Source organism: Tachypleus tridentatus, chromosome 6 (assembly GCF_004210375.1).
Source record: "Tachypleus tridentatus isolate NWPU-2018 chromosome 6, ASM421037v1, whole genome shotgun sequence".
Taxonomy (NCBI): Eukaryota; Metazoa; Arthropoda; class Merostomata; order Xiphosura; family Limulidae; genus Tachypleus; species Tachypleus tridentatus.
The window spans coordinates 40,097,726-40,117,303 of record NC_134830.1 but is presented as its reverse complement, the minus strand read 5'-3'; the positions used below and the strand labels follow the sequence as shown (position 1 = coordinate 40,117,303).

Below are 19,578 nucleotides of genomic sequence, written 5' to 3'. Positions count from 1 at the left end.
TAAATCCACATTTTGGCCAATGCTGAGAATAAATAATATTAAATTAATACACTCACCAAACATATGGAAGAAAAGGGAAGCTGAACTGTTCGTATTAGGGGTGATACAGATTTTAGGAGGGGCAAATTGCTGTCAACTCCAATGACATTTATTTGAGGCTGAGTCAAATGAAAGACTGCTGCATTTAAAATAAAAATGTGGAACATTCGGCAAACAGAATTCATGCTTGAAAAGAATACCTGCTGTTGTTCATTTACAACATTAAAGAAGTTCGTTCATATTGGGACTGTCAGAGCAATATACAATTGTTTTATAACATATATCAAACAAGGGAACACTGTACTGTAGCTATAAATGATTTCAATCTCGCGTTCATTTCTCCGCTGACGTAATAGCCTATCGTCTCTTATACCACAATCTTCTCTTTAACTGTCGTTTATTTCTCTTGTTGAGAGAAGTTTGTTTATTAATTAAACTTGATAATAAATATTTTCAGTTTCGAATTGTCAGGCAAAATTTTTATTTTTTTTAAACTTAAGATTCCATTCTACGCTCTATTAACAACGAATTTTACATTGACTTTTGGCGTGCTGCACTTCTGACTAATGATAACATACGACTAGAAAGCTTTTATTAAATACTTACTTTGAAGACTCTTGCACAAGATTTGTGATTTCAAGGTTCAGTTATTTTACTGTAAATTTTATCTTTTAATTTTGTTATATCTCATTTATTTGTAGCTTTATTTTACATAAGCGTGTTAAAATGTTGTAAGTACCTTCTTGGATATTTCATGACTGTTAACAGTGGTCATTTTAATTACCAAATATTAAATTTTTTTTGTATTTGTGTTTTAACACCTCAATAAATAAATTGTGATCTTTTTTTCTTCACTTGTACTAGAAAAGCGATTGTTGGGAAACTGCTGCTTGCCCTAGGAATTTTTGGTTCAATGATTACCGTGGGTATTCTTACACCTTTGTTCAACCAGATGCCAACTTTACTTTTCTCTATAACTGAACCGAAGTAAGTGTATCATTAGTGACTAAGGGTGTGAACTCAGAAAAGTTAAATTATTTCGTACTAAGATGGCCTGGCATGGCCAAGCGGGTAAGGCGTGCGACTCCTAATCCGACGGTCGCGGGTTCGTGCCCGCGTCGCGCTAAACATGCTCGCCCTCCCAGCCGTGGGGGCGTATAATGTGACAGTCAATCCAACTATTCGTTGGTAAAAGAGTAGCCCAAGAGTTGGTGGTGGGTGGTGATGACTAGCTGCCTTCCCTCTAGTCTTACACTGCTAAATTAGGGACGGCTAGCACAGATAGCCCTCGAGTAGCTTTGTGCGAAATTCGAAACAACAACAATCGTACTAAGACGCCCTCTATTTGGTAAAGTAGCAAGTCTTCGGTCTTACAACGCTAGAAACCGGGTTTTGATACACGTGGTGGGCAGAGCACATATAGCTCATTATGTACTGCTGTGTTGAACTTCAAACAAACCTCCTAAAACTTAAGATTCTTGATGAATAAAACAACATAAAATAAATTGTTTTTTGTCTCATAGCATAAGATATGTTAATTTATATTACGTTCAAGTAATTAGAACATATACTTACGTATGTTATAAAACAGGACATCGATAGAAGTAAAGACGTGACATCCTGTAGAAAAAGAAATTAACAAATATCTTGTAGTAAAATATACAGACATAAGTAAATAAGTAATGCTCTAGAGAGAATTCCATGATAACGAAACCAAAAGTATCACGTGGAGAAAAGATGCTGAAATGTGAAACAAATATAAGTTTTAGAACACAATGTCAAAGCAAATAAGTAAGTAACTTACAGAATAATGTGTGAAATAACAGCAGCATTTAGAATAATATAACAAAACAAGGAGTGAAACACTACCGCATCAAATAAGTAAATGAGGCATTTATGTTTTATAAAACTAATAATAAAACTAAGTTATACATGATTACTCTAGAACAAAAGCTATGAATTCGATAAAACTTAGTATCATGTAAAATAGTAAAATAGTGAATTTAATTACCGATGGAAAACAATGTTGAGTACTGTCGCATGTCAGTTGGTAATGCAGCTTATAAAACATCTTTATCATGTGTAACAAAAACTTCAAGTAGAAATTAAACCAAAATATCTCAGCATAAAATACAAATATTTATATTTTAAGACCAACATTGCATTTTGTAAGCTACTGAATCAAAACTAATAGCTTTCTTTCTACGGAGAATAACTCTGAACATGTAACAGTGAAAACTCTACAGATGTGCCATCTGACACATTGATCCAAACTGTCCAATCTTAGTATGTTAAAGAATTTTGTATTATTAATTGTTTAGATTTTTAAGACACTAATTTCTTTAGGGTTACATACTAAATAATTTCAGTTATATATATATATATATATATATATATATATATATATTTGGGTGTGTTTTACGTAAATTCCTTGGAGTGTTCGAAAGTTAGCAAAATGAATACTGTTTGTCACAGAATTACAACTCTTTTGGGACATAGCAATAAGACCATGGAAAACGCGAGTCGTAATTACTGGAAAGGTCCAGAATGGCCAGATGGTTAAGACTTTCGACTCACAACCTGAGAGTCGTGGGTTCGATTCCCCATCACACCAAACATGCTCGCCCTTTCAGCCGTGGAGGAGTTATAAAGTTACAGTTCATCCCACATTTCGTTGGTAAAAGAGTAGCCCAAGAGTTGGCAGTTGATGGTGATGACTAGTTGCCTTCTCTCTAGTGTTTCACGGCTAAATTAGAAACGGCTAGCGCAGATAATCCTCGTGTAGCTTTGCGAGAAATTCCAAAGAAACCAAACCAACCTGAATCACGTTCAATTTGTCTGGCCACTTATTCTGCCATCTATATTCATTAATCATTATCTCACCTGCTGCCCAAATTCACGAACCTCCTGTCATGATGAGAGGTTTAACTACGTTCTTTTACACGTCTAAATATAAATTATTAAAATTATACATGTTATAATTTAAGCAAAATAAAATTATGTAGATTCATGCGAAATTCAAACTAAACCAAACCAAGTTACCGGAATTAGTCAATAAAGAACATTCGCTACATCTGTCCCACGTGACCGTCAAAGATGGCCTGCATCGAAGAGATGATTTAGTAAACAGTTGAGGTAAGTTGTACTAGATTCAATATGGCTATATGCTACCAGATGACTTTTGGAAACAGTGATGTTTCAAGTCAGTCGAGAATCATGGGGCTCCTGCTACACTGACGGACTTGGCAGTGGCCATTTGACAACATGTGGCCATGCTGAATATCGATCAACTACATTCAGCGGTCCACCATTTTATCCTAAGAATTTGACCCTCGTTTACTTAAATAATGATCAGAAGTAGCGCCCTCTGGTGAACATCAGTGGTGATCGCGGATTCGTCTTCCCATGTCATTTTCGGTATATCTGCTAATAATTATTGCCTTATGATAAATAGTATTCATTTTATTAGTGCTGGAACTCGCCAATAATTTCTTATAATAACCCTAATTACTATAAAATATTTAATATACAAGTGGAAACTCACAAAACCTTTGCAGTTGAGTTATTACCCTTATTGCTTTAGTCTTCTATTAAATACAGGATTTCTAGAATAATAGAAAATAATTCTAATCACAGAAACCAAAATCTATAAGTTTACTTTCTCACGCTTAACATCAGTTAAATCTTTATTAAGTACGGTCGGTATTCGTTAAAGAAATAAATTAACACTGTAAACTGTGTACATTTTTGGTTTAATTTAGTTAAGGCTTACTTTACCGTACTTAATACTATCAATGTTATTATACGACGTAACGTTAGACCTTTTTCAAAACTTTGATCCTCCACTAGTACAGCGGTAAGTATACGCATCTACATCTCGGTGGACTCAGCAGGTAGCCCGATGTGGCTACACACAAACTTTGATGAGCGTTTAATATACTGTTGTACAAAATATCTGCAAAAATGTATTTATATCTGCCTTTATATATATATATATATCCTTTGAAGTGAAGTGAATATACATACGCGTTTTCACAGTAAGGACCGCGTGCATTTTCAGGACAGGCAGAAACTTAGTATTATTATAATAAATAATATGGGTGTCGTTGATCCATCCATTTAGCACAACATGCTGACAATGTATCATTAAATTTCTTAAGTAGGCTAATATTTATGAATTATTTTACCAGTTCGTTAGGACATCTTGAATTATGTATGCCTTTAAAATATTTGTGGCACTAATTTTTCGTTTAAATTGAAATATAACATTACAATATGTGATGATACGAATATACATGGCGGCCCAGAAGTAGGCACACGGCTGTTAATTTATAATGTATTTAAAGTACTTAAATTTAAATTAACATATACAGTTGATAATTGATAATTTATTTAACGACACTTTTACACCTGATATCCTGCGCGTGTTTAAACCGAAACCTGTCGCTGTTCACATAAAACCTGGAGTCTGCCTGCTACACTTCTGTAAACTTTATGACACACGTAGGCCCGGCATGGCCAGGTGGTTAAAGCACTCGACTCGTAACCCTAGAGTCGCGGGTTCTAATCCCCGTTGCACTAAATATGCTCGCCCTTTCAACCGTGGGAGCGTTATATTGTGACGATCAATTCCACTATTCGTTGGTAAAAGAGTAGCTTAATAATTGGCGGTGGATGGTGATGACTAGCTACCTTCCCTCTAGTCTTACACGCTAAATTAGGAACGTCTAGTGCAAATAGCTCTCATGCAGCTTTGCGCGAAATTCAAAAACAAACCAACCAACACACGTTTGTCTGCCTGTCCATGAAGTTCTAAAAAATGTGTCTGTGATGAACCCTTTCATTTTGTCGACATTCGACGATTTCCTACGGTATTCAATTTAATAGATCGAACATATATAACTCCATACCTATTTATGGACCATACTGTATATATTCAATGAACGGCGCTCACGCTCTTCGTTCCACAGTCCCCGTGAACCAGAAAAAAAATGCAGAGCGAGGCAGAGGTAGATTTGCTAGTAATATCTATTTCTTAGCGTTACATGGACGTTTTCTTTTAAAAAGTAAATAAAATATATAGGAAAATATACCGATCAGATACAAACAGTTTTACCTCTTGCTTTTGTAAACATATACTGATTTCAAGTGGTACCTGAAAGAAACAGACTTATGTATACACACAAATACATACATTTCTACTGTTATTCCATAGTTATCTTTATACTGTTTACCGTTTTCCTTCTAAACTAGCATTCAAGACGAGTTTGCACGTTTAATTTTCTTCATGCCGTACACCCATTTCGCTCCGTATTGTGTTGGAATTGCAACAGGATACATTTTGTTTGTTTACCGCCACAAGAAGATAAGCATACATCCGGTAAGATTTTGTAAAAATTACAATATTTAAATAGAAATAAAGATAAGAAGATAAGCATACATCCAGTAAGATGTTGTAAAAAATTACAATATTTAAATAGAAATAAAGATAAGATAACCATACATCCGGTAAGATGTTGTAAAAATTACAATATTTAAATAGATGTAAAGATAAAAAGATAAGCATACATCTGGTAAGATGTTGTAAAAAATACAATACTTAAATAGATATAAAGATAAGAAGATAAACATACATCCGGTAAGATGTTGTAAAAAATTACAATATTTAAATAGAAATAAAGATAAGAAGATAAGCATACATCCAGTAAGATGTTGTAAAAAAATACAATATTTAAATAGATGTAAAGATAAGAAGATAAGCATGCATCCGGTAAGATGTTGTAAAAAATTACAATATTTAAATAGATATAAAGATAAGAAGATAAGCATACATCCGGTAAGATGTTGTAAAAAATTACAATATTTAAATAGAAATAAAGATAAGAAGATAAGCATGCATTCAGTAAGATGTTGTAAAAATTACAATATTTAAATAGATGTAAAGATAAGAAGATAAGCATGCATCCGGTAAGATGTTGTAAAAAATTACAATATTTAAATAGATATAAAGATAAGAAGATAAGCATACATCCAGTAAGATGTTGTAAAAAAATACAATATTTAAATAGATGTAAAGATAAGAAGATAAGCATGCATCCGGTAAGATGTTGTAAAAAATTACAATATTTAAATAGATATAAAGATAAGAAGATAAGCATACATCCAGTAAGATGTTGTAAAAAAATACAATATTTAAATAGATGTAAAGATAAGAAGATAAGCATGCATCCGGTAAGATGTTGTAAAAAAATACAATATTTAAATAGATGTAAAGATAAGAAGATAAGCATACATCCAGTAAGATGTTGTAAAAAAATACAATATTTAAATAGATATAAAGATAAGAAGATAAGCATACATCCAGTAAGATGTTGTAAAAAAATACAATATTTAAATAGATGTAAAGATAAGAAGATAAGCATACATCCAGTAAGATGTTGTAAAAAATTACAATATTTAAATAGATGTAAAGATAAGAAGATAAGCATGCATCCGGTAAGATGTTGTAAAAAATTACAATATTTAAATAGATGTAAAGATAAGAAGATAAGCATGCATCCGGTAAGATGTTGTAAAAAAATACAATATTTAAATAGATGTAAAGATAAGAAGATAAGCATACATCCAGTAAGATGTTGTAAAAAAATACAATATTTAAATAGATGTAAAGATAAGAAGATAAGCATACATCCGGTAAGATGTTGTAAAAAATTACAATATTTAAATAGAAATAAAGATAAGAAGATAAGCATACATCCGGTAAGATGTTGTAAAAAATTACAATATTTAGATAGAAATAAAGATAAGAAGATAAGCATACATCCAGTAAGATGTTGTAAAACATTACAATATTTAAATAGAAATAAAGAGCCTTTGTGAGAGGCAGATTAAATTGCTTGTTAAAATCTCTAATACTGATCATATCCGAACCAACTTTGTTTGTTTATTGTAAGTACGTTTATTGGAATATTTCTTGTTTACAAACAAGTTTAAGTGTAAAAACTTATGTATATCGTTAAGATGATTGACAAAAGAAGATAAACTATAATATAGGTCGTTTGATTTTTTTCCTCTTATGAGTGAATAAAGATAAAAAACAATAAACTGTTATTTCTACAATAACTATGGTAAGAATAAATGTAAAATTACTTTATAATAAACTAAATTGAAGGATGATTTGGTATGTCATATGTGGCATCAATAATGTGGGGGCGTTATAAAGTGAAGATTTATCTCACTATTCGTTGTTAAGAGAGTAACCCAAGAGTTGGCAGTGGGTAGTGTTGACTGTCTTCTTCTTCCTTAGTCTGTCACTGCTAAATTGGGTGCTGCTATCGCAGATAACCCTGGAGTAGCTTTGAGTGAAATTTAACAAACAAATAAATAATCATTTTCTAGCGACGTCCGTTACTTCTTATTGTATATAAGTCATTCAATTCAACTTGATTATTCAAATGTATCAAATATTTTAAGTTCGAAACGAAGTTAAGAAACAGAAACATTTCTGTGAAGGATAGCTTTTAATGCATTTTCCTTAAGAGGGCTTTCCTTTAGTTAAGGAAAGTTAAAAATAAATTAATATATCAAAACATACAAAGGCTATCAGAATATAAAAATACAATTTTTTTAGCTTTATGTGTCTCTAACTATACGTGTGGGTGAAAGAGAACTGTTACCAGTAAGATATGGTTTCATAGTAACTTCTCATGTCGAGATGACGCGTAGAATCTGGTGTTAAACTCCGGATTAATTGGCACAAACGCCGAGGGCTAACATATCGTACCCTCCTAGAGGATAAAGCATCTTTCTCAAGAATATAATAGTGCGACGAGAACCAGTTTCAATCTCGCAACAGTCCAAGTTTTCTTCCAAAACTTGAAACCAGAGTTATTCTTCCGTCATCGTGTGCCGTCACGTCTTTAAAGAAATATTCAAAACATATGTTCTATATGCTTTGTTTTCTATCCTTATCCATATTAAATAGATTGTTGCCTTGCTGGGCTGGACCGTAGCTTTCACCTGCAACCTGGCGGTTGTTTTTGGAGTTTACGCATGGAATCGTGGGTATTTACCTGGTCTGGTGACAGGAGCATTGTATGCTTGCATAAGTCGGTTTGTTTGGACGCTAGGCCTTTCCTGGGTTGTTGTAGCTTGTATGAACGGATATGGAGGTAAGTTTGTCCATTCGTACTGTTGCTATTTTTAATATACATGTTTGTTTGTATTGTGCTATTGTTATTTCAATAGTATACAAATAATAGATTGTTTAGAGTTCTAAAAAGAAAGAAAACAAAACAAAAACTTTGACCGCAACTAACCTTAAAGTTGATGATATTCTAAGGTTTTGAATATAAACACACAAGCACTAAGCGGAGAGGCAACGATTTACTTGTTGCTAAGTGAAGTGAAAGAAATAAAACTAACTGTTTTTAGACCTTAGTTACTTTTGTCACACAAAACTAAATCACGGGAACAAATATTAAAATACAACTAGATTTAAAGGTGAATTTTACAGAAAAAAGAAAACTTTGCAGTCAAAAGAACTACTCATACTGATCAATTTTGCAGGTTCACATTTTTTATAAAAAATATGTGCTAATAAATGAAACATAGAACTTGGTGCAGAAAGAGCCCTTTCTGAGCGGCAATATGAACGTTTTAGTTTTTACGTTTGCCGCTAGGAAAAGTACTGTGACGTAATAGTTGCCAAACAAACCGCCAACACCAGCGCGTTGAATATAAATAAACATGGCCAGTGCATACGGAGAAACAGAGGCGGAGTCTGTTTTGACTTTGTGTTCTGAACATTGTCGAGTAGCGCCATATCAATTCGAACCTACTCTGAACGAACCTAGAACAGTTACTTTTGACACAGATCTGACAAGTTCTAGTGATGAGGACAGTTCCACGAGTGAGAGTAGCGGAACTGTGAGTGATACTGATAGCGCCCAGGCCGGTTTCGAGTCGGTCATACCTCCAGATGAAGAATGGTAAGCCTAAGTCATGACATTAAATATGGTCTGTATTATTTCACGTGCAATTTTAAGCATCTCGAAACCTGTCTGGTGTTTATAAATTATTGGTATCACAGACTGGTTGCTGGGTTTTATTTGTTTATACTTTGCCGACTGTGGTAACTAATACTCGGTCCTTCCACAACCATTGTACCGTGTATTTATGACTCGTAACAAAATGAATTTCAATTATAGATGTAGCAGTCTGAATAGTTAATTTATCTTGAAATGTTAAATTTGAAAAATGTAATTCTTCAAACTTTTCCATATTTAAAAATGATAAAAAACATCTTCAGAATGATCTTCCAGCTTTTAAACTTGGAATATACTCTATTTGAGATAGATTTGTCCACTGTCTAGACTAAGAAATCAAGGTTTCACTGACTTTCAGGTGCCATAAATGCAAAACACGCTCATAAATGTGAAATGTGTATGTCTAGTTACATTCTTCAAAAACTTGTACTTTTTAAATTATTATATTATACTAGTTATTGTTTATCGCTTTATACTTCACACATACCTTTAAGTTTATTCTTCAGAGGGTGGAACCTGTACGTTGCATTAAACCATGTTATCATAAAACAAACATAAAGTAGCAATATCAAGGCAAAAATAGTCTCACAAAGTATGTAATCCGAAAAAAAGCACCGATAGATTTACGTAAAACACCAGCACTGAAATGAACAAAATGGTCGGCGCGCAACGAAGTGTGTTTGGCAACTATTACGTCACAGTTGTAAAACGTTACGGAAACAGACTGACTTGGATTATCTTTTCAGCTTCTGAGGGTTTTCTAGAAAAACAAAATGACATCAGTGCATTACTTACTTTGCATTGATGTCTATCAGGATGGTGACCAAGCTCTCTTCTCATAGTTTTTGGGTTACAAATAATCTAACCAATAATCTTATGTGACTTATAATGAAACAATGGAGGATACCAGATGACACATTGTCACTTGATTTGTAAATATAATTTTCTTCACCAGGTAGAACGTCTTACCAAGAACTTTCAAAAGCCATTTAGCTGTTCTTCTGCTTAGCATCTATTTTTGCTTTGTTTTTATTTGTAAAATATGATCCCGTCAAAGGCGAGCCCAAAATTTATTTTGCTATATGCGTTGCTTTTAGTTTGTTATTGTTCAATATAATTTTTATGTCCCATGCAATTAATAGGTGAACTACAGCTTCTTTCACCAAAGCATCTCATGTTCTACCTTCTCTCAGAAGATGGAAAGTAAGGATAAGCAAGGGCTAACCCATATCAATCAGCAAAATAATTAAAGGTGTAGATACTGAACTCTAGCACAGCTTCCATGTTCCTACAATGGAAAACCACAAATCGATGGTTGAAAACAGTGTTGAGGTTTTTCGTGATGACGAGAAAACCCATTTGTAGAGAAATATATATTTAAAACGGCTGGTATGGGTTGAGAATTTTTTTTAATGTAGAGGAGAAGCGAAGGTCCAAACGTTGTTCGCTCCTCTACATAAAAAAAAATTCTGAACCCATACCAGCCGTTTTTAAATATATAGTGTTGAGATTTTATTTATTGAAGAACAGCAAATGGGATCAGTACTAATTTACCCTAATCAGGAATCTGTGTTTCAACATCTGCTTTGAAAGTTCATTAAATAGAGAATTAAGTTCATTATGGTGTTTCCTCTGATTCGTTAATTTAAAATAGTTTGCAAAGCTTTACATTTCAAACCCGCAGGCAGATTTCTCTGCTACACGAAGTGCTCTCAGATCGTAAAGCTCTTACTGTGTTCAGTGATAAAACAAAGTATTTAATTGCTGTTTTAATAAGAAGCAACATAGCTTGATACTCAGGTACTTTGAGAAAGAGCAGTTAATATGCCATACCACCTACGTGATACATAAAAGTCAAAATCTGTACTTACTAACCATCAATTTACAACTTGTTTCTGCTTCAGTAGTAAAACAACAACATCTTAATTCGACCACATGAGGTTAATGCCTGGTTAAATAAGTAACTTCACAACTGACCAAACATTCTCCAAATTTCTATGTATTTAGTAGTGTCTAAGGCTTAGTCATTGTTTTCTGTTACATATGTAGGTAAGATACAGTATAATATTACACTCTCAAGTCTTAAATATATAATCTATTCACATACTAGTTATATTCTTGGTGCTCTAAAGGAGTCTACAAGGTTAGATACTCCATAGAACCATGTCTTCAACACCTATGTGTTGAAGTAGTGTTTCTTCCTTCTAAACAATCATTTGGCAAACTTCACCAGTAGCTTTCCGAACTCTCTTTATAGTCTATACTTCCATTATTTCAACGTCTTCAACCAGTGATCTGAGGAGTTTCAGACATCATGAATTTGCACACAGAAATTATGCTACCGATTTACACTATTTCTACAACTAGTTTCAGATACTTCATCCTTCTCAGACTGGGACCATACTTTACCTGAGACTCAGCACCTGAATTCAGCACATCATATCGTGTTATTATAAACAGAGCTATAGTTAGAAAAATAATGCATAAATTATGTTGTATTGATTTACTTTAAAACTTAGTGATGACAATATCCCTAGAAGCAATTGGCTACCTGATGAAATCACTCAAACAAGTGATTTAAGATCTCTGATGAGTTAGATGATGGGAATGAAACCTGTTTCATGTCACTACCTTTCTGTTCGTTAGGGCAATCATCCATCATCTATTTAAACTAATCTTATTATATAGAGTTAAAAGATTATTAGTGCCAAAAGTTATGTTATTGCTTCGTATTGGTTCAAATCCTGAAGTGTTTACGAATGGGGTTTTAACTTGAGTTCTCACAAGTCACACGTTTTTATTGCAATCACACCTTTGTATTAAATTGCAAGCTTCTAATTGATGTATAATATGAGTATTTCTTGTTTCCTGGCTGTTCTAGGATACGTCACACTCATGAAACAATGAGGTGTGGAAATAATTTGCCCAAAATCTTAAAGATTTATAAATCACTGGCCCCTTAGATGCTGGAAAATGACAGATATTTCTTGCTACAGAGTCTCAGTACAATTGTTACAAAAATTCTTCTGGAATTATATCTTATTTGGTATCTCTTCCACCTGATCATCCAAAGTATTACTAACTTTATAAATGACTCCCTGGATCAGAGCTCAGTTTTCTTGTTAATTGTCCTAGTATGATGATATTATGAGCAGTGTGAGAAGTACAGTGCAGCAAAAATTAGCATTGATGAAATATTATCTGTTTCCATTAATGGTATAGACAACATAATGACCTTATATCCCTTTGTGCTGTTGTATTCTTGTACAATTCATTGAAATTTCTAGCTAGCTCCTAACCATTATAAATTGGATTTTACGTTCCTTGAAGAAAGGAAAACTTACTGAATGAAGCGATCTGCAAGCCCTTTAGAGTTAAATCATTTTAAGCATGAATGAAATCCTCTTTAAAGATTATAGTATCCCATAACGCTACTCAGGAAAACAAAGATATATCTGGCAACATTACTTCGATTTTAAGAAAGTAAAATATTGCTAGGTGGCTCTTGCTGTCTGATAACAATATTCCACATTGAATGTTTTGAATTATCTTTGTAGGTGTGGGGATAAGTTAGCTGATTGAATAGAAAATTGGCTGGATGGAAGAAAGCTGAGGGTTGTTATAAATGGAGTTCAGTCAAATTGTATTAATGTTACAAGTGGAGTACCTCGGACTCAGTGTTAGACCTATGCTTTTTTTAATTTACATCGATGACATAGATGAAGGAATCGTCAATAAATTACTTGAATTTTTAGATGATATCAAGGTCTTGGATGTTGTCAGCTGTGAAAATGATGCTACTGATTTAGAAAAATATTTAGATAATTTAGTTAGTTGAGCAAATAAATGGCAGATGGATTTAAATTATAATAAATTCAAGATAATGTTTATGGGTTATCATAATTTGAATTATAAGTATAATGTGGATTGGAATAACCTTAATAACATCATGAAAGAAGGGATATTGGTGTAATGGTTTATCAGTCTCTTAAGCCATGCAAGTAGTATGCTATTGCTAGTAGTAGGACAAATAGGATTTTAGGTTGTTGAATATACAGAGATATTGAATACATGACTTAAGTGGTTATAATTCCGTTGTATATGCCATTGGTTAAGCCACATTTGGGGTACTATGTTCAGTTTGGGCTACTTACCTTAGAAAAGACATTGAATTGTTGGAAAGGGTCCAGTGAAGGACTATTAGGATAGTGCCTGTAATAAAAGGGTTATCAAATGAGGAGGGATTGAGATCTCTCAAATTGTTTTCTTATGGAAATAGAAGAGTAAGATAGAATCTAGTTGAGGTGTTTAAGATTGTAAAGAGAACTGTCAGCATTGATGCGAGAAAATAGTAGAACTAGGGGACACAAATATAAGTACATTTTGGCAGGATAAGAGTCATCTTCAGCCATGACAGTTTTATTTTTCTAAGAGGGTTGGTTGCCTTTGAAATGGGTTGCATTCGTATGTTGTGGGTAACCGTAACCTTAAGTGAGTTTAAGATAAAGCTTAATAAGTGTATGAATGATAAGAGCTGGCTTTAAGATTTTTTAAATTTATTTATTTAATAGTTTTAGTTTACTTTAGAGTATGGGACAGCTGACAAAGGTCAATGGGCACCTTGTTAATCCTAAACATTCTTTTGTTACAAAATGATAAAACTGCAAAACTATAAGTTAGCTTAGGTTTAATAGTTAATCATTAGTAACACATTGGATCATCTTATGACTGTGTACATGGAAATATTAACTCAGGAGGATGGTGATTGACATTATTCTATTACATTTGTGCTATAGAAAGGAACTCTTTATTGATGAATAAAATTTCGAACTTATATGGCAAAAATCAATAACAATCTGTTTGATGGCAGAGAAGTGAATGGTGTGGTGGTCATCATACATCATCTAAAGTAAAGCATTCTGGAGGACCAACACAAATATGGGATGGATCTCAGCCAATGAAATTATAAATGTACGCAATACTGATGACACCCTAACTGCCGAAATGTACATGCATATTATTATCCATTATGCTATTCCCTTAGGAACAAAACATGTTTCACGTGGATTTCTCTTCTAATAAGACAGTTATCTAAAACATGCAGAAAATTTAGTGAAATTATATCTGTAAAGAGAAGAAACACGAGAATCATTCTGGTTGCAGAAAGGTTCATTTTGAACTTTCACATACCTGTATAAGCTTACGTAGAAACTAAGAAGGTCATGTGTCATTCAAACAACTTGATTGAATTGTAGAACTATACGTTTCACTATCATATATTGAATAATGTATGATAACAAAAACAAGGTGTAAAGTTTAAAGCAAGTAAAACATACAATCATACTGTACAATTAATTTGATTTTCTTTTGCATAATAATAGCCTCCCACCCAGTGGTATAGCGGTATGTCTGTGGACTCATACCGTTAGGAACCAGATTTCGATACCAGTGGTGGGCAGATCATGGATATCCCATTGTGTATCTTAGTGCTTAATTCTAAATAAACAAACAAGCATAATAATAATGAGTTGGTTTAAAGATAAATTGATCTGCTGGGTCATCGGTAAGTTTGTAGGCTTATAATGTTAAAATCCTAGGTTTGACGACTGACATAGCGCAGATAGCCCAACGTATGTCTTTCCATTAAAACAGTGAAAGGAACCGTTTACTGCTATTTCTCATTCTTTGTAACTCCTATATTTGCATTACCTGTGCGTTTCTATAACAATTTCCAATATTATAGCTATTATGTAAAGTTGTGATTTAAATACATACCGATACACAAATGTTGTGCTAGAAAAGTACAAGAAATGTGTTATTGATTTTGAGATAATAGTATAATAGCCCTTGAGTTTCTACTACAGTAACTTTTGTCTCTTTTTGACACAGGCACTATCAACTCGCTACTCAGCTGGAAGTTTTACGTCCCTCTAAGCCGAGTGTCTTACCTGGTATTTCTTATCCACCCAGCTTGCATTATTTTCTTCTTTGGTCACTACCGTTCAACTCTTTATTACTCCAGCTGCCTTGTGGTAAACTTTATATGTATATATAGAAACTAGTCGAACCATACCTTATTCCTATATATTTGGTTAAGAGTTAACTACGTACTATTTTCTGTGAGTATAAATTTAATTTTACAAAAGCGCATTAATATTTGAGGTAAATCACTGTTTTAGTTTATAAAGTACGTTAAGTTTGACTTTCGCGATAATGTATTAACTAGTTTGTAGTTTGTGGTGACGTTCATTTACCAGTGGTCCAAAGTAGCCAAAGGATAAAAAAAAAACCTTTAAAACTGTAACATTTGTAAACCAATATAGACTCACTTGAAGAAATACTTCAAAATATATAACATTATGTGCACTGTATGACTATCATGAGTTTATTTCTGAATACGATTGACCCGATCCGGCATTGCCAGGAGGACTAGGGGAATCGACTCATAACCTGAGAGTTGCGGGTTCGAATCTCCGTCACACCAAACATGCTCACCCTTTCAGCCGTAGGGTCGTTATAATGTTTCGATCAATCCCACTATTCGTTAATAAAAGAATAGCTCAAGTGTTGGCGGTGGTGGTGAGGACTAGCTAGCTGCTTTCCCTTTAATCTTACACTGCTAAATTATAGACGAATAGCGCAGATAGCCCTTGTGTAGCTTTGCATGAAGCTTCATAAAACAAACAAGGTTGACTCTTTCTTTTTTTCATCAATATTTTAACCATTTCTAGTTTTATAAATGTAAATTTATTTGTTTTTAAGTTTTCCTTATCAAATATTCCTTTCTTATTCGAAAGTCCTTTTTTGTGTGGATATTTTCAGTGTTGCAAAATGAAAGGGTTGTTTTTAGCAAAACTTCATTCGTTAGCTAATCAAGAATTTTAAGTAAACCTTGAGAATTATCAGTTAAAAAATCATTCAATTTTTCTCTACTTGTTCACATATTTTCTTTGCTCTTTTTTATTATAGTTTTATCTGTTCCTCGCATATACTAGTGTATCTTACTTGGGAGGTTTCCTCTGTTCGTTATTCTACCAAACTCCGTTTTGGAGTCTGGAGAGGTTTATCGTCACTTTAATGTATAAGAATTCGTCGTCAACGAATGATGACCTCAACAGAGACAGTTCACAAAATGTTCCAGAAGATGGTCATCGGTTAACTATGAACAAGAAAGAATTGGATCTGAATGAAGCCGGAATAACAAGTAAAGATTCCAACTCAAGCTTGCGTGAATTTAGTATTCAAAATCAAGCATACATGGAAAAAGAATGAGTGGGTAACTCGAAGAAATATAGAATAATATTCCACTAGTATAGTAACTAAGAATTGTTAATTCCAAACATAAAATCAAAATCGATGATAACACATTTAATATTTATCTATAAATAAAATAACATCAAAATATTTCTTCCTCTTCACAGGTTTGTTTTCTAATCATTCAGTTTAATAATGTCTGATTGTGCATTATTTTTTTGGTATTTCTTTTGTTTGACGCCAAAGAAAAGAAACGTGGTTATCTTGTTTGTTGATTGGCAGTGTGCTAGCTGATTTAGGAGGAAATCCTGGAAGCGAAGCAGCTGTACAGACACTAGTGATCCTAGATTAAAATAACCTGCATTAAAAATTCTAATTTCGGATTTATCTTTGTAAATACGGGTCTTTAATAGTTGAATGAAAGAAGTTAATAGACTCAGACTAGCATCTAGTCTAAATTATGTCATAACATATAGATAATACACCCTTGAGACAGACTGACACTTGACCTTCCTGAACTTGGACTTGTTTTACAGGACAAAAACTGGCTTGAACGTTTCTCTTTTAAGACATTTGTAAGAAACCGAGACTGAATTGTACTGGACAGTTGCTAAGATGAGACGAAACTGAGAGAATAAATCCGAAGATCAAGATAGATAAGTTGAGTTAAAGAACGAAAAACACTTTCTAATTTCCTTTTATCATATAAAGTATTACAAACATGACAACGTATTCAGTATTAAGAGCCTCAGAGATTTCTAGCCAAACTATGTATGAATACGTATAGTGGTAGCTGATAGGTTGGTAGTTCCAACAATAAAACAATATTATTAGAAATAACTAAACTCAGGACGTAATACATGATACAGCTAAACTTAAGACGTAATGAGTGAGACAATCAAACTCAGGACGTAATACATGATACAGCTAAACTTAAGACGTAATAAGTGAGACAGTTAAACTCAGGAACTAAATTTAGGACGTAATAAGTGATACAACTAAACCCACGACCTAATTAACGAATGTTCAGTATTCTACACATGAAATTGTGACTAGAATTTTTTATATTCTCATGCTATAATTATTATTACATCATTTACGCAATCCTTGTTCATTCCCTTATCTAAGTCTAGAGATTTACAATGCTAAAATCAGGGGTTCGATTCCCCTCGGTGGGCTCAGCAGATAGTCCGACGTGGCTTTGATATAAGAAAAACACACACACACACACATTCCCTTATCATCTCAGTATTTTTTCCTTTATTGTTTGAGAAGAAATTATACATGGAATTGTAGCCAACCAGAGACTTGATAAGTGATTGTTATTTTGTTTCTTAGTCAGCCAATAACACACTTGAGAAGTTATGATTATTTTGTTTTTAATCAGCCAATCACAGATTCAAAACGTTATAAGTATTTTGTAGCAAAAAAACAACAACTTAGATACATTTTATGGAATGTCACTTGCTTTCAAACAAGTTATAAGATAAAACTTTGAGAAAAAATAAGCTAATTGTATATATGTAAAAACGGCTCGTTTGGGTTGAGAAATTTTTTTACATAAAGAAGCGAAAAACGTTTCGACCTTCTTCGGTCATCGTCAGGTTCACCGAAGAAGGTCGAAACGTTGTTCGCTTCTCTACGTAAAAAAACTTTCTCAACCAAAAGAGCCGTTTTTACATATATATTTTTCTCTACAAGTGGGTTTTCTAGTCATCACTGATTATAAACTAATTGTGTTTTACTTTGCTTAATTTTGTAGATTTTAAAGTTTTCTGGCTTATTTTCGTATTTATCAAACGAGTCTTTATTATTATAAGTTGATTCTTAGCGATTTTAATTTCATAAATAGCACACAAGTAATCTGCATACTACCACAACAGCGAATAGTTTTTTTTTTAATTTATATTTACATAAAAACTACCTAAAATCTCATTTTTATTTTAGCAATTCCGTAAATGTCTAACTTGTATTTTTAAGCGTTTCTCTTTGTATGATAACAGCTATAGTTATTTTTATTTGTCAAGCATTACCGAATACCTACCTCTTTTTAACTTTGACCTTAGGTCAGGTCCTAGTGATACAAGATTAAACTCTTCGAGTCAAAAATCCCAACAATCTTTATAATAAAGTTAAACGAATCGTACTATTTTAACGGTAATTTTACGCTTATTTGCGACTTAACATATCAAACATTTAATCGTCAAATTATTTCACAAATCTATCTGTTATTCTGGTTTTTAATATTTCAGAAGTGATATGAAATTAACCTGTCTAAACAAAATCGCGTCTAACTCCGAGGGTAAGAAGGTTAAGATACATTTCAAACCATTCTTACTTCCAGCGTTATAGAACAGAAGTGTTTTCATCTTAGAATTATTTGAATCTTAACGATGATTTGTTGCTGTGGCGTTAATTTATGCCCATATATAGTAAGTAGTTTGTATGCCTTCATTATCTTAGTAGGTATGATATAATTTATTAATTAATTTCAATAAACATTAACTTTTTTACTTATCAAGAAGAATTAGCGTTATGTTAGCTTTAAAGTTTAATAATAAGGTTTTTTTTTGAGTAACTGAATAACCAGTTATATCAGTTGAACCAACTTTAAACGGCCAGTATCCACATAACTGGAGGTGTATGATGTCGTTAATTAACGCATTATCTGATTCGTCACACAGTTCAGCTCTCTAGCAGAGTTATAAGAAGTAAGGCTGTACACGTGAAGCTTATTTAACCTTCCGGACATATTTTTTGAATTTTACATTTAAAAGTAATAAGTTGGCTTTCAGAGAAACTTTCTGCTTTTCAGTTTTAATTCCATACACGGCAATAGTTCGATAAAGTAATAACTCACGTTAATAGGTGGTCAAAATTATGGAAATCAAAGTGTTACTGGGTATTTATCATTTACTTTTTGGAAGAACGAATAACTGGTTTTATGTGCATTTCCCATTCACGTTTATATAATTCTCAATGTTAGAAAGAATAAGTCTATGTAATAAGTTTCAGTGTCTGTGTCTCACTCAACTCCTTTTAAACCACTGGCCACACTGAGCTATGATTGATATCAAACAATTCGTCACGGTCCAGAAGTTTGCACAAATGTAAAAAATTACACCCCATGCCTTTGGGGAACTCAGAGATTCCCCCAACCGCCATCTCTACAACTAATTGGCTCACAAATATGAATGACCGACACTTGTGTACTGTCTAAAATATAATAAATATCTAC

The 19,578-nt window shown here is 33.0% G+C and overlaps 1 protein-coding gene across 1 annotated transcript in view; it reads left to right on the top strand.

Annotated features, from left to right (window-relative positions):
* Positions 1 to 16,504, top strand: part of LOC143252295 (O-acyltransferase like protein-like) — a 41,396-nt gene extending 24,892 nt beyond the window's left edge. The window contains exons 6-10 of the mRNA XM_076504207.1: positions 904 to 1,026; positions 5,293 to 5,419; positions 8,024 to 8,210; positions 14,976 to 15,118; positions 16,056 to 16,504. Of these exons, the coding sequence (XP_076360322.1) occupies positions 904 to 1,026; positions 5,293 to 5,419; positions 8,024 to 8,210; positions 14,976 to 15,118; positions 16,056 to 16,358 (883 nt within the window). The 3' untranslated portion in view covers positions 16,359 to 16,504. The remainder of the gene's footprint in view (positions 1 to 903; positions 1,027 to 5,292; positions 5,420 to 8,023; positions 8,211 to 14,975; positions 15,119 to 16,055) is intronic.
* Positions 16,505 to 19,578: the final 3,074 nt, after the last annotated feature.